The 18480-nt window shown below is 37.1% G+C and overlaps 1 protein-coding gene across 12 annotated transcripts in view; it reads left to right on the forward strand.

Annotated features, from left to right (window-relative positions):
- cfap57 (cilia and flagella associated protein 57) overlaps positions 1–18480 on the forward strand; it is a 311646-nt gene that overhangs the window by 232012 nt on the left and 61154 nt on the right. For 11 of the 12 annotated variants that reach the window (XR_015477379.1, XR_015477380.1, NM_001442688.1 and 8 more), the window contains 1 exon segment: positions 5826–5942. Coding sequence is in view for 9 of the 11 variants with exons in the window: in NM_001442688.1 (NP_001429617.1) it covers positions 5826–5942 (117 nt within the window). In the remaining 2 variants the exon portion in view is untranslated. 12 annotated transcript variants of the gene reach the window in all.

An 18480-nucleotide genomic window follows, 5' to 3' on the forward strand; every position in this document is an offset into this window, starting at 1 on the left:
CCCTGCCCGAGGCACACACACTCTCCGGCGGCAAGAGCTGGTTCCAAAGGACCCCCTAGATTTGCACCTAATCACCAGCCGTGCCCGGGCACCCCACTATTAAGCCCGGGGACACTAACTCCTCCAAACCGCATGGATCAGACAGACGTGCTGCTGGTGACCCAACTGGCCAAGACGTACCGCTGGTGGCCCAATCGGTCTTTGGGTTTGTGAATGGGTCACTACCGGCCCTGGGCTCGTGTATGGGGCACCAGCCGCACGTCGTTTTAGCCTCCGTCAGCGGTGGGGTCTTATGTTTGCTGCGGGAATATGAGCGCTGGGAGGCGGGTTAGCAGCTCAGCAATGGACCCCTAGCTCCCCCGGGTTCGAACGCATCTCCTGGGGCTTCTTTGATTGCCTTTGAGGCCTGGGTCTTTGGCTGAACCAGGGCAGTTACGCGCACCTAGCTCCCCCGGGTTCGAACGCATCTCCTGGGGCTTCTTTGATTGCCTTTGAGGCCTGGGTCTTTGGCTGAACCAGGGCAGTAGGCGCACCTAGCTCCCCCGGGTTCGAACGCATCTCCTGGGGCTTCTTTGCTTGCCTTTGAGGCCTGGGTCTTTGGCTGAACCAGGGCAGTAACGCGCACCTAGCTCCCCCGGGTTCGAACGCATCTCCTGGGGCTTCTTTGATTGCCTTTGAGGCCTGGGTCTTTGGCTGAACCAGGGCAGTTACGCGCACCTAGCTCCCCCGGGTTCGAACGCATCTACTGGGGCTTCTTTGATTGCCTTTGAGGCCTGGGTCTTTGGCTGAACCAGGGCAGTTACGCGCACCTAGCTCCCCCGGGTTCGAACGCATCTCCTGGGGCTTCTTTGATTGCCTTTGAGGCCTGGGTCTTTGGCTGAACCAGGGCAGTTACGCGCACCTAGCTCCCCCGGGTTCGAACGCATCTACTGGGGCTTCTTTGAATGCCTCTGGGGCCTGGGTCTTTGGATGAACCAGGGCAGTTGCGCGCACCTAGCTCCCCCGGGTTCGAACGCATCTCCTGGGGCTTCTTTGAATGACTTTGGGGCCTGGTTCGATCAACCGCGAAATCGGAAATTGCACTAAGTCCTTCATATGTGTCTGTTATCGAAAACTTGACGGCAGGTCAGCGAAACCCAGGGACGCGCTACCCCCCCCTCCAGGCGTGGGTCATGCCGGAGAGAGTGGTCTCTATCCGGGCATGGCTTGGTGGGCTCTCCCCTGGGTCTAACCAACGCCCCCGGTGAGCTTATCCATAGCGTTTGCCAGCGGTCGTTCCAAAGACCCCCCCCCGCTAGAGACCCACCATCCCCCAAATGAGTGTTAGTTGTTTCAAACAGCAAAAAAATAAAATCAATGCATTTCGTTTTCAAAATGAATTTTTTTTACTTTCTCACAATAGTAACATACCAACAATGCACCTTAACACACCTCTTTTCCAGACCAGAACACCTATGAGTCTACAAATGCAAATGGATTTGCTATTTAAACAACGAGGCGGAAAATGGGAAAATTAGGTTTGCGTTGATCTAAAAAAATAGCAACACCTCTTGGAAACATGTCTTGCGCCTTATTGTGCTGGGTGAATGATAGGACCCATAGTATTTGTTTGTAAGGAACCAAATAATAACTAGATTATTAAAGTTTGTCGAGACAAACTTTAGGCTGGCTTGAGAAAGCTTAGACTGAAAGTTTTAAAACAGTTTTAAGATAAGTAGTTTAAAGTTTTAAAGCAGTTTTAGGTGTAAAATAGCTTAAAGTTTTAAAGCAGTTTCAAGTTTAAAGTAGTTTAAAGTTTTAAAGCAGTTTTAAGTTTAAAGTAGTTTAAAGTTTTAAAACAGTTTTAAGTTGAGTAGCTTAAAGTTTTGAAGCAGTTTTAAGTTTGATGTTGTTAACATGATTCTAGCACAAATTAGCATGTTGTTAGCATGATTCCAGTATGAATTAGCATGTATTTAGCATGATTCCAATATGAATTAGCATGTTGTTAGCATGATTTTAGCATGAATTAGCATGTTATTAGCATTATTCTAGCATGAATTAGCATGTTATTTGGATGATTCTAGCATAAATTAGCATGATTCTAGCATAAATTAACATGTTATTAGCATGATTCTAGCATGAATTAGCATGTTACTAGCATGATTCTAGCATAAATTAGCATGTTACTAGCATGATTCTAGCATGAATTAGCATGATTCTAGCATGAATTAGCATGTTACTAGCACGATTTTAACATGAATTAGCATGTTACTAGCATGATTCTAGCATGAATTAGCATGTTGTTAGCATGATTCTAGTATGGATTAGCATGCTAATAGCAAAATTCTAGCATGAATTAGCATGTTATTAGCATGATAGATAGATAGATAGATAGATAGATAGATAGATAGATAGATAGATAGATAGATAGATAGAATCAGTTTGACTATAGATAGATAGATAGATAGATAGATAGATAGATAGATAGATAGATAGATGGATGGATGGATGGATGGATGGATGGATGGATGGATGGATGGATGGATGGATGGATGGATTAAAACAGTTTGAAAATGGAGATAGATAGATAGATAGATAGATAGATAGATAGATAGATAGATAGATAGATAGATAGATAGATAGATAGATAGATAGATAGATAGATAGATTAAAACAGTTTGAAAATGGAGATAGATAGATAGATAGATAGATAGATAGATAGATAGATAGATAGATAGATAGATAGATAGATAGATAGATAGATAGATAGATAGATAGATAGATAGATAGAGACCATTACTCTGTATGACAGTCCGATGGAAAGCTATGAGGTCACAAAGTTAGATCTAATGTTAAGTCAATGACAGTCTTTTGCAATAGAAGTCCATGGGACAGTTGTTGCTAGGGTGTAGTATCTGGTAGTTAGGGTGTGGCTAGAAACTTAAAAGCTCATCAGTTATTGGCAGTTTGGTAGTCTAAATTAAATGAGCTCAGCCATTAGTCTGTAGGATAGTCTGATGCAGAGTTATGAGCTCACAAAGTTTGATCCCATGTAAAGTCAATGACAGTCTTTTGAATGGAAGTCTATTGGACAGTTTCTAGGGTCCAAAAGTGGTTGCTAGGACGTGGCCAAAAAGTTAAAAGCTCATCAGTTATTGGCAGTTTGATGGTCTGAGTTAAATGAGCCCAGTTAGAAGTCTGTGCGACAGTCTGACACAGAGTTATGAGGTCACAAAGTTTTGGTCCAATGTTAAGTCTATGGGATTTTTCCGATGGTCCAGGGACATTTTTCGGAAAACCGAAAGTCAGATCAGTCAGAAAAGATATAGCAATCCGAGTCCGAATAGGTCGGAGGTCTGGTGCGAGTTTGGTGGTCATAGCTCGAAAGCTCTAGGAGAAGATAGTTTAATTTTTAGTCTCAGAAGAAGAATAATATAAAAAAAAAGTTTAAATAGGATTTCAGTAGTCTGGCTTGTTTCTCAAGCCAGCCTAATTATTATTATTCCCATGGGAAAAAAGGCACTTTCTCTCCAGGAGAAAAACGGGGGCTCAGTCCCCCCCAAGCAACAGCAGTTAGTTTGACTTAGGCTGTCAGAGATCATGTTCCCTCTAAGACTTGTAAATTGCATATCTCACTGACTTCTGGATTACACATGCATTGTCTTTCTATTTTTTTTTTTTTTTTAGATATTTAACTGTTTTTTGTTTTTTTAATGATCCTCGGGGGTCACTTATTACTCAGCACTGAACCTTCGCTATCAAGCTCAGTAGTCACAAAACTTTCAAATGCTGCCAAGACCTTGCATTTGAGAACACACTCTAGAGCAGTGGTTCTCAACTGGTTTGGCCATGGAACCCACATTTTTACAAGGTCATCAAGCCGCAACCCAAAATTTTAGGAACTATAATATAGTTTTAGGAATTATAATTAGTTTGTATTTATTTGTTAACATTCACAAGTACTGACAGGTAAATCATAAGAAAATCACCAAGACTTACCAATAAAAAAATATTTTATTGCTGTCATTTAACAAAATTATAGAAATATTATAAAGTAAAAACGACAAATACTGTAAACAGTGGTTAGGGTAAGAAAAAGTTCAGTTACCATTAAAGGTTCAGGACACCCTGGAGAACTTTTTTTTTTTATTATTAACAGATGTGTGTGTGTTGAGTATCACTTAAGAAAATGTTAGCACCTGTCAGCTTCAATTGTGGGGAAAACTGGATAATTTTGAGCTTTTGTCAGCCTATTTCAGCTTTCAGGTTTAAAATGATTTTTGGGGCGGGATTAAAATCGACGACGTAGCGCAGTACTGCAAGTGCAATGATGATGCATCGGTTTCTCATTATTATTCATACCAGAGTTTCTTATCCAATGAGAAGAGCCGGCTGCTTAATTATTCATGAAAGCACGTGCTTTCCGAAGGCAAGGCATGCCAGTTTCAAGCAAGCTGAGAGACACGGACCCACAGCACGCTGTAGCCGTTCATAAAGACTCGTATGTGTTTGTTTCCATGACCCACGGGGTTTGTTGCATGTTTTTCCCCGCGATCTTGTCAGGGCCGATCATACGGCAAAGCTGTGTGTGTGCTGCAAGCATTTTTGTCGGTAGAGCAGTACGAGAATTGAAGAATGGCGGACGTTGACTTTTATTAGGAGTTCGTTCACATTCAGACATATCGTCGTGCTGCTGTGTTTGCCTAAATCCTCTATATTACCAGCAGGGCTAATGGTTAAAATAGGCAGGTCAGGAGACCTGCTGCACTGAGTCTACATTCAGATATATAATTTAGACCTGGGGATCGAGGGAGAATCCTCATTTATAGTGTTTACATGAACACACTTATCTTTATAATGATATAAATTGTGGTTATGTGTATATGAAATTACAAATAACAAATGTAGCAGGGCATTAAATTACTGTTTATTTCTTTGCATTTTAACAATGTGATTTATAAACGTCTCCTCGCGGTTTGTGTCTCATTTTGTGAGCTAACTGTCTACCCCTGCTGGCCACGCAAACTCCAGCCTTATGCTCGCGGAGCTCCACGCCCATTAATCATGCATCTTTTGAAAAAACTCTGAAGTAGACTTTAACCGAAAGTGGGGGGTGTCATGGCTCTTTAACTACACTGAACTGTTAATAAAACATTAACACTGATCCTGGTGAACAGAACAAACTAGCAAATTAAAGCTCTTCTGCTATTGTGTGGGCTTTCTTGGTCTTTACTACACGGTGAGCACAGTAAGATGCGCAGAATGCCTCTACTCGTTTTGAACATGAAGATGTTAGGCACTTTTGTGATGCCCTCAGCTATTGGAGTCGTAATTAAAAACATTGCAACTGGGATGTTTGGTTTCTAAATGTTATTTTAATTTAGAAGGTTTCATGCTCTCTTGTGAGAGCACCTCACTACATTTGACACACTGACGTTTTTGTTGTCAATATATTTAAATCCATACTTACCATTTTCAGGTTGTACTTGCTCTTCGACGTATTTGTTGCTATAATTAAATAAAAATTTCACATGTCGAACAGTAGGGTTGTCGCACACGCATTTCAAAATAAAAGCCCTTTTTTGTTTTTTTTTTTGTTCTTTTTTTGACCGCACACTCTGTGACCCACTAAAAATGTTCCCGCGACCCACTTTTGGGTCACGTCCCACCAGTTGAGAAACAATTTATTCCCCAATTTTGATCAAGTTGCATCTGTTCTTGAGTCAACATTTTTTTTTTTTGTCAGCTTTTTTTTCTGTCATTTTTCTTTTTTTCCCCTACATATGTCTTAATGCAAATGAACTGAGGTTACTATTCTGACAACAACTTTATGTGTTTCTCAGATGGAGGGAGAGTTAAAGGAGTTCCATAAAACCAACATACAACTGGAGCTGAAGATTGCTGAACTGAACTTAAAATTGAAAACCAAAGACACTGAAGTGCACAAGGAATTAAAGAAGGTTAGTATAAACGACACGCATATGCTGCTATTAATTCATTATACAAATCAGTATATTTAAATAAAATAAAATGTTATGTTTATTTTTCTGTAAATCAGAGATCTTAGATAAAAATATATATGTTTTTAAGTTTCAAATTTTCTGACATGGCGATGCAGTGGCACAGTCAGTAGTGCTGCAATAATAATAATAACAGCAAGTAGGTCGCTGGTTTGAGCCTTGGCTGGGTCAGTTGGAGTTTCTTTGTGGAGTTTGCATGTTCTCCCTGTATTCGCGTGGGTTTCCTCTGGGTGTTCCAGTTTCCTCCACAGTCCAACGACATGCAGCAAATTGGGTAGGCTACGTTGTCCGTAGTGTATTGGTGTGTGTGGATGTGACCCCAGATTAACAAAGGGACTAAGCTGAAAAAGAATTAATGAATGACTTTCTGACATTCCATGTCCCAAGAGATCCTGTGAGCGACGATCGTGTTGTCTTGGTGCTAACCTTCGACCACTGCCCATTCCACAATGCACTGGCCCCTTACGACTACCCCTGTTGGTGGTGGGCCCGCAGAAGGTCAGAGGTGATTTGTTAAGGGCTGTCTCATCCCTGTAAGAACAGAGTAGGAGTTTGGTTTTGCATTGCCGACAATAGATCAGACTTGTTTTCAGTGCATGTTGGGCTCCAGCAGGGCTGCCCTATGTCACTAATTCTGTTCATAATTTTTATGGCCAAAATTTCAAAGCGTAGCCTTTGGCTGCAGGGGGTCTGGCTCGGAGACCACAGGATTACATCTCTGTTATTAGCAAACAATGTTGTTCTGTTGGTATCTTCAAACTTGGACCTTCAGCATACACTGAGGCGGTTTCCTGCTGAGTGTGATGGGGCTGGGGTGAGAATCAGCACCTCCAAGTCCGAGGCCATAGTGCTCCACCAGAAAAAGGTGTTTTACCATCTCCAGGTTGGAGGAAAGTCCTTACCCCAGGTGGAGGAGTTCATGTAACTTGGAGTTTTGTTCACGTGTGAGGGAAGGATGGAGCGTGAGATTGACAGGTGGAACGGTGCAGCAGTAATGCTGTTGATGTACCGGTCCGGTGAAGAAGGATCTGAGTCGAAAGGCAAAGCTCTCAATTTACCGGTTAATCTACGTTCCCACTATAACCTATGGTCATGAGCCTTGGGTCATGACCGAAAGGACATGATCTCGGATACAAGAGGCTGAAATGAGTTTCCTTCGTAGGGTGGCAGGGTGCATCCTTATAAACAGGGTGAGGAGCTCTGTCACCCGGTAGGAGCTCAGAGTAGAGCCAATGCTCCTCCACATCGAGAGAAGTCTATTTAGGTGGCTTGGGCATCTGTTTTGGATGCCTACAGGACGTCTACCTAGGAAGGTCTTCCAGGCATGTCCCACCGGTAGAAGGCCTCGGGAAGGACCAAGGACACACTGGAGGGACTATGTCTCTTGGCTTGCCTGGGAACGCCTCGGAATTCCTCCTGCTGCCCCCGCGACCCGGCCCTGGATAAGCGGATAAAAATGATGATAGTGATGACTTTTATGACATTATTTTGCAACATTTATTATATTATTATTGGCAGAACAGCAGCTCAGGGGTTATCACTGTCACTTAACAGCAAGATGGTTGCTGGTTTGAGTCCCGACTGGGCCAGTTGGCATTTCAGTGTGAAGTTTGCATGTTTTCCCTATGTTCACGTGGGTTTCCTCCGGGTGGTCCGCATTGTCTAACTGAATTGGGTAAACAAAATTGGCCATAGAGTGAATGAGAGAGTGTATGGGTGTTTCCCAGTACTGGGTTGTGGCTGGAAGGAAAACATATGCTAAAATAGTTGGTGGGAGAAGAGAGAGAGAATTGAATTTAGATTTTTAAAATGCCATTAAATAACTTTTTAGTTTTAAACAGACAAATACAGAAAAAAACATGATCACATTTCTCCAATATCAACAACTTCACACAAAATGGCTTTTAAGAATTAAAACATCTTCAAAAACACTACAAAGCACATTTTAAACACAACATCTCTGATAAAAAAAAAAAAATGATGTTTTATAATAACAAAAATCAACTAGAATTCTTGACCTTATCATATTTGAATAGAGTTATTACATCAATATCAGAGTTCTCAATTTTACGTTTCCTACTAATATAATCTGCCATTTTTGCTTCACCCAATAAAAAACTAAGCTATTGACATTCATATGAATGTTTACAAGAATATTTAAAACCACAAATAAATTTCATTGAACCATTTAAACACCTTTTGTAAAATGTTTTTAAAAAGGCTGTAACCTACTACAATAAATAAGGCATGGAACACTTATCTTTGCAAACAAAAAGGACATTCTTGATTGACTTCTCGATTCATTACTGAAATAAAAGCATTAATAGCTATTATTCTATTGAAAACTCTCCATTGCAAATCTCACGTTTTTTTTTATTTTTTTTTTTATTTATTTAAAAGTGACTTATAAAGTGCTCCCCACTCAGATTTTGAATGTTTATTTAAATGTAAGATGTTAAGCCAAGGTGTGTCTATTTTACTATCAAGGCATTTCTTATTAAAAGCTTTGACACAACATTTGTACACTTCTTTGCAAGATACTTGTTATTTTCCTACTGACATTACACTTTTGCACCTTAAAAGAAAACTATCACACAATTATAAATCAGGGGTCAAATAAACATTCTTTCTTGGGCTGAGTCCAACCTTTTGCAAAGTCTTTCAAAATGTCAATTTCTTCTTTGGTAATAGTTTCTTTCCACTTAGTCAGTAAAAAGTTACTATTCTCATTGATTTCATTTTCAATTTCTCTGTCATTGCTTTTGATAGTTAAAAGGTCCTGTTATGTGAATTAGTCCTCCAAGTGTAATGATACGAGAACTGATAAGTAAATTAGTCAACGCAGGAAGAAGTCCTTCTCTCGACATAGATGAGAGCCAAAAATCAGTGGTACAATCAGTCAGTTTTTTTTCACATCTTGATACTTAAAAAAAATACCATACTTTAAATAAAATACAATAAAAAAGATTTAATTTGGTCACAGATAACATTTTGGGGTTCATCCAAAACAATGATTTGTCTAACCCCAAACCCTCAAAGTTCTTTAAAATATTGGACTAAGCTCCAGTTTTTATTTACAGTAGTATTTGAACAAATCTAACCTTAAAAGCAGCTGCTTTACTCTGCACACCAGTTAAACCTTGCCCCCCTTCATCTTTAGATAAAAATAAAAAACTTTGTGGAACCCAATGTAGATTATTCCAAAAGAAATTAACTAGTATAGACAGATTTTTTTTTAAATAAAAGTGGTGGGGGATCAATACAAGTTAACCAATGCCACAAGACAGAGGCTGCCAGATTATTAATAATTAAAACTCTTCCTTTATAAGACCTCTTAGAAAATGAAAATTTCCATTTATTCAAGTGATCTACTATTTTTTCCTTTACTCCTTCAAAGATTTCCTTAACAGTTGCATCATCTCCAAGATGTACACCTAAATATTTGAACCCAATTTTGCTCCATTTAAAACCAAGAGCAGGTTGATCATGAGGCCAGTTTCCACAAATGATAGCTTAGCTTTTTTTCCAATTAACTTTGGTGGAAGATACAGCCATAAAATCATTTAAAATGTCTATCATTTAATTTTTTTTTTTTTTTGCTCTTCAATGAGAATAGCAATATCATCATCATAAGTGGATCATTTAAAAAAGGTATCACTTTTATACCCATTAAATGCTCTCTAAGTTTTATTAGAAGGAGTTTAATGCCAAACTGTACAACATGCCTGAGAGCACAACCTCGTCTAATTCCTCTAAGAGCTTTAAAGGGAGCACAAAAGTCACCATTTACCTTCAGTAGACTTTCAACATCACAATACAAAACTCTTAATTTATCAATAAACTCTTTCTTAAATCGAAAAACTTCCAGAGCACTCCATAAATAACAATGCTCTATTCTATCGAATGCTTTTTCTTGGTATATTGATATTAAACCAAAACCAACATCTAAGAGCTTACCAATATCAAGGAAGTCCCTGATAAAAGAAATGTTGTCAAAAATTTGGTACACAATACGTCTAATAAGAATTAATGACTTTAGCCAAAACATTGCTTAACCTATTCACCAAAGCTTTCGAAAGAATCTTCTCTTATATCACTGCATAATAGAGAGACAAGCCTCCAGTTTCCCATATCACTCAGGTCTCCTTTCTTTGGCAATAAAGTCAAAACTGCTCTCTGGCAGCTTAGCCGTAATCTACCACTTTCAAGACTCTCGTTGATCACATCAAGCAGAATCTGCACCAATCTCAGTTCAAAAAGATTTGTGAAAGTCCGTAGATAGGCCATCTATACCTGGTGCTCTGGTACATTGCAAACTTTTAAGAGCTTTCTGTAACTCTTCCAGAGTCAGTGCACCACAGAGTTCAACATTGGTGTCATCTGACACCTGAGGAAGGCCTTCCGTAAGTACACTTTTATGGAAAGGGCCACATGTAATCTCACTACTATATAGCTTGTCATAAAACTCTACAGCTCTTCTACGAATTTCAGCATGATCCAGTAAAAGATCTCCATTTTTAGAGCGTAAGGCATATATACATTTCTTTTGACCATTTTTTTTTCCAGATTAAAGAAAAATTTTGATGATATCCATCCAATCTATATTATAAAACATATCTGATCAGAACTCCTTTTGCTTTCAGATGTAAAAAAATTGTCAATTTTTTATTTCCAAAGTTTCAGTAAGCTCTACATTTTGTTTTAGGTTAATTAGTTCTGGAAGTTTTTTTTTTTTTTTTTTTTTTAATCATCTTCTAAAATTTCCATAGCGTGATTTAAGTCTTTAGTGATGTTGTAAGCATACTGTTGACTCGGTTGTCTAATCTGTATTTTACCAAAATCCCACCACTGCTGAAACAATTGGAAATCAGATTTCGTGGTTCTAAAATTATTCAAAAAAACTTAAAAATTATCTCTAAATTCTAAATCATTTAATAAATTATTATTAAAATGTCATAGTGCACTCTTAGATTTAATCGATTTCATAAGAAAACAATACTGTACTAGACTATGATCTGAAAAGCCCACTGGGATCTCTACACAATCTCTAAAAATATTTAGTTGATGACTAAAACCATAAAACCTGTCAAATCTTGCTAAAGAAAACATATTATATGAAAGAACCCAAGTATACTGGTTTTGTGTCTTTTGTACATTCGCCCAAACATCATGAACACCTCCAAAGATCATGCCTTTCCATTAATTGAATTAATCTTTTCCGAGACGCTAAATGAGGATCAACATGATTTCTTTCAGTGGGATTTTCAGTACAATTGAAATCACCTCCTAATAAAAACAGATCTTCAGCATTACAATTTCTCTGTGTTTTACATAACATGTTTAAAAAACATTATTTCAGTTGCATTAGTAGTAAAATAAACACAAACTGGTTTTCATATTGAGCTCTTATCTTTAAAAGTCTTCCCTTTACAATCTCATCTACTTCATAAGAGACTGGAATAGAATTCTTAGAGAACAAGATCGCAACACCCCCACTTAGAGATGAGATATAACTGCCAATGGTTAATCCATTAAATTCTTTTGCCCAATCAGCTTTATTCCAAGCATCCCAATGTGTTTCTTGTGCAAACAAAATATCTATTTTTTATTTTTTTATTTTAATCAATTCATATACTTCAAACCTTTTCTTCTCTTCCCGTGCTCCATTCAACTTAAGGGAAGCAATATGAAATTCCCTAATTAAAGAAAAGAAAAGGATGCACCAGAAAATCTAAGAATAACTCATCTTGTAAGTTTTTTTTATTATTATTATTATTATTTTATTTTATTTTTTTAAGTATCACTTTTAGTATTAAAACCCAACTGTAAATTGACTTTAGTGAGAATTTTCTCAACCTATGTACTTCCTGATCAGAAAAAAGGCCTTCACTCAGCGATGCAAACATTCCTTGCATTTTTTATTACTTTCAAGAAGAGTTTAATGTCTTCTACAGGTAGGATTGGTTTGACTGCTCATTTTGAGATTTATCTAAATAAATGCAACAATCTGAACCATCAGTTTTACTCTCTGTATCAGTTTGACTTAAATCCATTCTTTTTGAACAATGACAATATTTCATTCTCCTTTTTTCTGTAGTGTCTTAAAGACACATTCATCATTTTCTCCCAGACAATCATCTACCGGCTCTATGTTTTGATTTTTGTCAGATAATTCCTTCTCACCTGAAACATTAACTAACTGCATTCCCTCCGAAACAGAAAGTTCATCCATAACAACTGCACGTGTTTCTTTTTCTTTTGTTTTTCCCAATGCTGCTGCATCAATTAAATCAATCAGATTTTCATCCATGGGTTCTTGCACACTACTCTCTGCAGTTTTGTTAGTAGTTGTAAGCAGTTCTTTACCAACTATTTGAGCTGGTCTTTCAGTTTTCCCTGTCTTCTCAACTGTGCTAGAAGGATCATTTGGAGGATTTGTTTCTCTTTTAGGACAATTTTTCACCAAATGTCCTGTTTCACCAGAGCTGAGGCCAACTTGTTAGTTTTGGCAAAAAGCACATAATTGAAATCATCATGCTTGAAATTAAACGTTAAGTCCAAGTCCTCTCTGTTGTCTTTTAGTATCATAAACACAAAATGCCTAAATGATACAACATGCTTCAGCGATTATGATTTAAAGCCATTTTGAATCATTTTGATGGGAGAAACCAGCTTACCATAAGGCTCTAACATTTTCTTTAGGGTTTCATTTTTAATGAATGGCGGCACATTAGAAAGGATAATCTTCTTAGACGGAGTAGATAACGGTAACACGGGAACAAACGTGTCATCACTTACAATTCCGCTTTCTACTACAACATTTGCCAACTCAACAGTTTTTAAAAAGACAACAATCGTGTTGTTTATTTAATTTTTTTGTGATTAACATTTTATTGACTTTAGATTAACATAACAAAAAGACATTCAAACTACCAAACAGGGGAGGGGGAACAACAGACGTATCAACAATTTTCAATCTGAAAGATTTACATTTGAGAAGAAGAAAAAAATTAATAAATTTACATCGTCATTCCTTTAGATAGTCCAAAATGCTGGAAGAAAAGCATTGCCATGCATCAATGGTACTAGGTCTAGCTTTATTAATTAGTGGTATTGTAGCTTCATAAGTCGCTATTTTAAGGAGGCTATGAATCCAAACATTTTTTGCACACGTGTAGAGTAAACCAATTTTGTATGATTGTCTTATTTGCAGCTGTAAAACCAGCAAACAACATTCTCTTTTTTTTAGTGTACTTGTACAGAAATTTGTATCATCATTGAGAAGACCTAAACCAGGATTAGACACATATTCAACTTGTAGTAAAAAGGACAAAACAGAATTTACATGAGACCACAGGTCGGCAACAATTGGACATTCCCAAAACATATGGAGAAAATTACCAGAGGATACAGTGTTACAGATATGACAGTTGTAGTTAGACTGCAGTTTCATTTTAAATCTCTTATAAGGAGTTATGTATGCTCTATGTATAACTTTGAAATGAATAAGATGATGAGCTAAGTTTTTAGAGGTTAAGATTAGGTTAGACCACACCCTGTCCCAGTCAATCGAAAAGTTCAAATCTGATAGAAAGAGGCTTTACAGTGTGATCATTAAGTTTGCTATATATTACCGAAACAGATGGTCGACCCGAGGGTGGTGCGATCCAATCCCACATAGGATGTGAGGAAATAGGAGATGCCCGGGGAACACCATAGTCTTTAAGAGCAGAACGTAATTGAAAGAAAATAAAGTATGATGATGCTGGTAAACAAAACTTAGTCCTTAATTCTTGAAATGAGCAGAGAGCCTGGTTATTATACAAATCACCGCATGTGTTTATGCCCCGTGTACACCAAGGAGGCTGGATGAATGGCTGATTTCCACATAAGAATTTAAAGTTGTGCCATAAGAGGGTATTGTTACAAAATTTAAAAGGTTCTCCCATTAGACGCTCCAATCTTTTCCAGATCCTAATTGAATTGGCTACAATCGAGCCAAATTTGTATTTATCATTTTTATTTCCTATGCCAGCAAATAAGATACCTTGGAGCCTATTTAGTTTAATCTTGTCAGCTTCTATTACTCTCCACGAAACTTTAGATTGAGGATCAACCCAGATATGAAGAAATTTAAGTCGGAACGACAAGTAATAAAATTAAAAATTTGGTACAGCCAATCCTCCTGAATGTATAGAACGCTGCAATGTGGCTAGTTTTGTTCTGCAACATTTACCATTCCAGAAAGTAACCTGGAGGGGGAGAAAGAGGTAGCATAGAGAAAAAAAAAAGTTCAGCCTAGGTTATAAATTCATTTTGACTGTGGAGATTTTGCCTTGAAGAGAGACTTTAAGATTATTCTACCTTTTGAGTATCACTTTTAATCTTAAATAAAATGTTATTAAAATTATGTCTGGCAATTTTATAAATGTCTTTACATATAGCTACACCCAAATATATGAAAGAATAATATTACCAGTAAAAACTGATGCTTCAGGTGAATGATACAGTGTCTTAATCATGGAAATGTAATGTTCACCGAAACCAAAACACTGCAGAACTGTCCACATATAGTTCCACTCCAGCCTATCAAAGGCTTTTTCTGCATCTAATGAAAAAAACGCACACGGGCTTGGAAGAGAATCTGCAAAATCCAGTACATAAAATAGTCTCCGCATATTATTAGCCGCATGACGTCCCTTAATAAAACCAGTTTGGTCCTCCTTGATTAAGCTGTGAATTACCTTCTCTATGCGATAGACAAGAGTTTTAGCATAAACTTTTAGATCACATGGGATAAGTGATACTGGTCTATAACTGGAACAATCTAATGAATCTTTACCCTTTTTAAGAAGCAATGAGATCAATGATGTTTTTTTGGTCTCTATGAAATGTACCATAGTTAATTGCAAAATTAAATGAATCAAACATGAGAGTCCCTACCATATCCCATATTTCTAAATATAATTCAGGAGGGAGGCCGTCTAGGCCCGGTGACTTGCCTTTCTGAAGGCTTTTTAGTGCTTCATGAAGCTCCTCCAGGCTTAACGGGGCCTCCAGAGAGTCTTTATCTATCTGTGTGATGCAGGGCATTTCTAATTTATTTAAGTACTCTTTACAAGCTAACTCATCAAAATTGGTTTCTGTTTTGTATAGATTTGTGTAATATTCTTTAAATATGTTGTTAATTGTTACAGGATTTGTGGTTATCTGGTCATCTGGAGATTTTATTGCACTAATGTATGCTTTAGATTCACATTCTTTCAACCTGATGGCTAGTAAGTGGTTAGGTCTCTCTGATTCATAATAGTATTTTTGCCTCATCCTATGTAATATAAACTCTGCCTTTGATTGTGAAAGTAAGTCATATTCCTCTTTCAAGGAGGACAGTTGTGTTGCTTGTTGATCAGAAAAATGTTGTTTTTGTAAATTTTGTAAATATTTAATTTTATTTTCTATTTGTGTAAATCGGCGGGTTCTTGCTTTGCCTAGGGCAGACAAATAAGATATACAGAATCCTCGTATTATACACTTTGTCGTTTCCCACAGTATTTGAGGGTCTATCTTACCAGGTATATTCCTTTCTAGAAATCCCTTTATATGATCCTTTTTCGAAATAATGAATGACTGATTATTTAGCAACAACGTATTAAAACGGCATCTAGGGGCCTTGGTCCTAATGTTGGAAAAGTGAACCTTACATAATACTGCAGAATAAAATTATTAAAATATATTATATATTATAATAAAATTGGTAATATAGAGATGGAAGAATTAAGAGAAATTAGAGATGGGCTGAGAAATATGTAATCTATCCTAGAGAAAGTTTTATGTCTATTTGAAAAAAAAAAAAAGTGAAGTCCTTAGATGTAGCATTTTGGATTCTCCAAAGATCAATCCCAATAAGTTTAGTAATATATTTGTTCAAAAACTTAGAGGATGTATTAGCTGCAGTATCAGGGTGAGATTTATCCAGTGCCGGATTTAAAACAGCATTAAAATCACCGCCCATCACTAAAGGACAATCAATCTGCTCAAGTAATATATTGGAAATATTTATGAAAAATTTACTGTCTGCTTCATTCAGACCAAAGATGGAGACCAGTGCTAATCTGCCATTTTGTATTTTGCAGCGTATAAAGACAAATCTACCTTCCTCATCATTCCCAGTATGTTCAATAGTTAACTGTAATTTCCTATGAACTAAGATGAGCACCCCCTTAGTTTTATTATGTGCACAAGAGTAGGCTGCCAGTTTGTAAAACTTATTTTGAAAATGTGCCACATCACATTGTTTTAAATGAGACTCCTCTATCAGAGCACAAGAGATGGATTTACGGTGCAAATATTCTAATATACGGGTACGCTTAACAGGAATATTTAGGCCATTCACATTTAGTGATAGAATATTCAGAGCATGCATTGTGAGCTTGTAATACCATGAGTCTGCCTAACTAAAGGAAAACAAACATACTGACTTATTTCTAGTGACTTGTAAACATTAGTATGTACCCTAGATACCAACCCCTCTAATTGCATAATTCTTTTAAAATAAAAGCTAGACAAATAAAAGAATTGACGTCTGTTGCAGGACATAGAAAAAAAGGAGAGAAAGGAACTACAAACAACTGTGAACAACCAAAACAGACCGCACATTAGAGTGTAGGTCTGCGTAAACAACAAAAACACCTGTTAATGCGTGACCAGTCTAGCAAAACATGTCCCCAAAAGGCCCACCAAGCCAGAAACATAATGGTTGACCCTGCTCTTCATTAGCCCGAAAATAAAAATATGAATTACTAAAATATGAAATAAAAAACATTACTATTTACCAGTCCGCGGACGAGGGTGCTGGCTAACAGGTTAAGGAATCTTTGAATTTCTTCTTTATTGGCGATTGTTCACTCTCTTTTCTGGCTGTCTGTGACCGCTGTCGTACTCATAGTGGGCTAATAAAGAGTGGTTAAAAATTTACTGACAGGATATATACAATTTCTAGCAAAATAAGCTGAGCTAGAGACTATGCGTGCATTGCCGCTGAAGGGTCACGTCATCTCCGCGTTGTTTATTTTAGAAGCTAAAAGAACATTTTCATATCCCACTATTTCACCCACTGCCAAACTACATTCCTCTACACTGGCTTTTGAGACTGTATTTAGGGCATGACGCCGTGTAAGAAATTCTAAATTCCTTCCTGAAGCCATACTGCCAGCAAAAGAGAAAGCTGGCAGTTAGACAACATCCACGATCTCTGCACACACACACACAAAAAAACGAAACCTTCTTCACTAGCTGTCTAGGAAAGAAAGAAGGAAGTTAGAAAAAAGATATAAAGTTTTAAATGGCACAGCGGCCACAAACAATCTCCGTACCAACCTCCATTTACCTACTCTCACACACACTCACACACTCGCCACATGCACGTACACAGAGAGAGAGAGAGATTTTTAACAAACTTTATTTTGCCCTTTTAAAAGGGAATCGAAATACAAACAGTATAAGATCATTAAAAAATTACATTTACACATTTTTTTCCTTTTAAAACAATTCAGAAAAAGATAAGTTTTCTCCTAGAGTAGACATCTTTCCATCTGAATCTCAGATATATTTAAAACCTTCAATATTGTCCATCAATCTATAATTAAATTATAAATGTTTTTAGCCCTTATTATACATTTAAAAACAATAGAACATCTAAATCAACACTGTTCTATTTTTCTTTCTTGTTATGTAAATTGATATTTTCACTTGTTCTACCAAATAATTTAACATTTTACAATAATTCTTCTTTTTTTCCCAACTTTCACTCCAAAAATGAAATAAACATCAGAGAAAATTTCTCCAAACAATACAAACAATTCCTTTAAAAATCAAATAATGAAAACAATTATTCACATTTAAGAAAACATTGAAAATTTGTCTCTGTACATAACAAAAAGGACATGAATCTGTAACATCAGAGTTTAAAAAAGACACAAAAGCATTTACAGGAGCAATACCATGGAGTATTCTCCATTGAATATCTCCAACCCATTTTGTCAATGGTGGCTTATGAATTGCTTCCCATACTGGCATTATTTCATCTTTAATTTTCAAAATCTTTTTCCAGTGTGTGTCAATCTTATTCTTTAGCTTTTCTTTGTTTAACACTTTAACACAGAAAGAATAAATACATTTTCCACCAACAGAATTAAAAACAGTGAAGCGAACATCCCTTTTAAAAATCCAGTATAAAAGTTGAAAGTCTTCTTCATCCACTTTTGGTCTTACGCATATGTTTGGAAAAAAGTCAGTGCATTTAGGCACTTTGCTTCCTTTCATGCAGTTTTTGAGTTTTAACTTCTCTTCTTCTGATAAAGAGTCCCGAAAAACTGTTGGAATTTGTCCAACTTTCCTTGAAGAATGAATACCAAGTCTTTGTGCCACTGTTTTCACATTATTTAGATTTGGACCTGCTGGCATTGCCAAATCCTTCACT

This window comes from Danio rerio, chromosome 2 (assembly GCF_052040795.2).
Source record: "Danio rerio strain M-AB ecotype USA chromosome 2, GRCz13ab, whole genome shotgun sequence".
Lineage (NCBI taxonomy): Eukaryota > Metazoa > Chordata > Actinopteri > Cypriniformes > Danionidae > Danio > Danio rerio.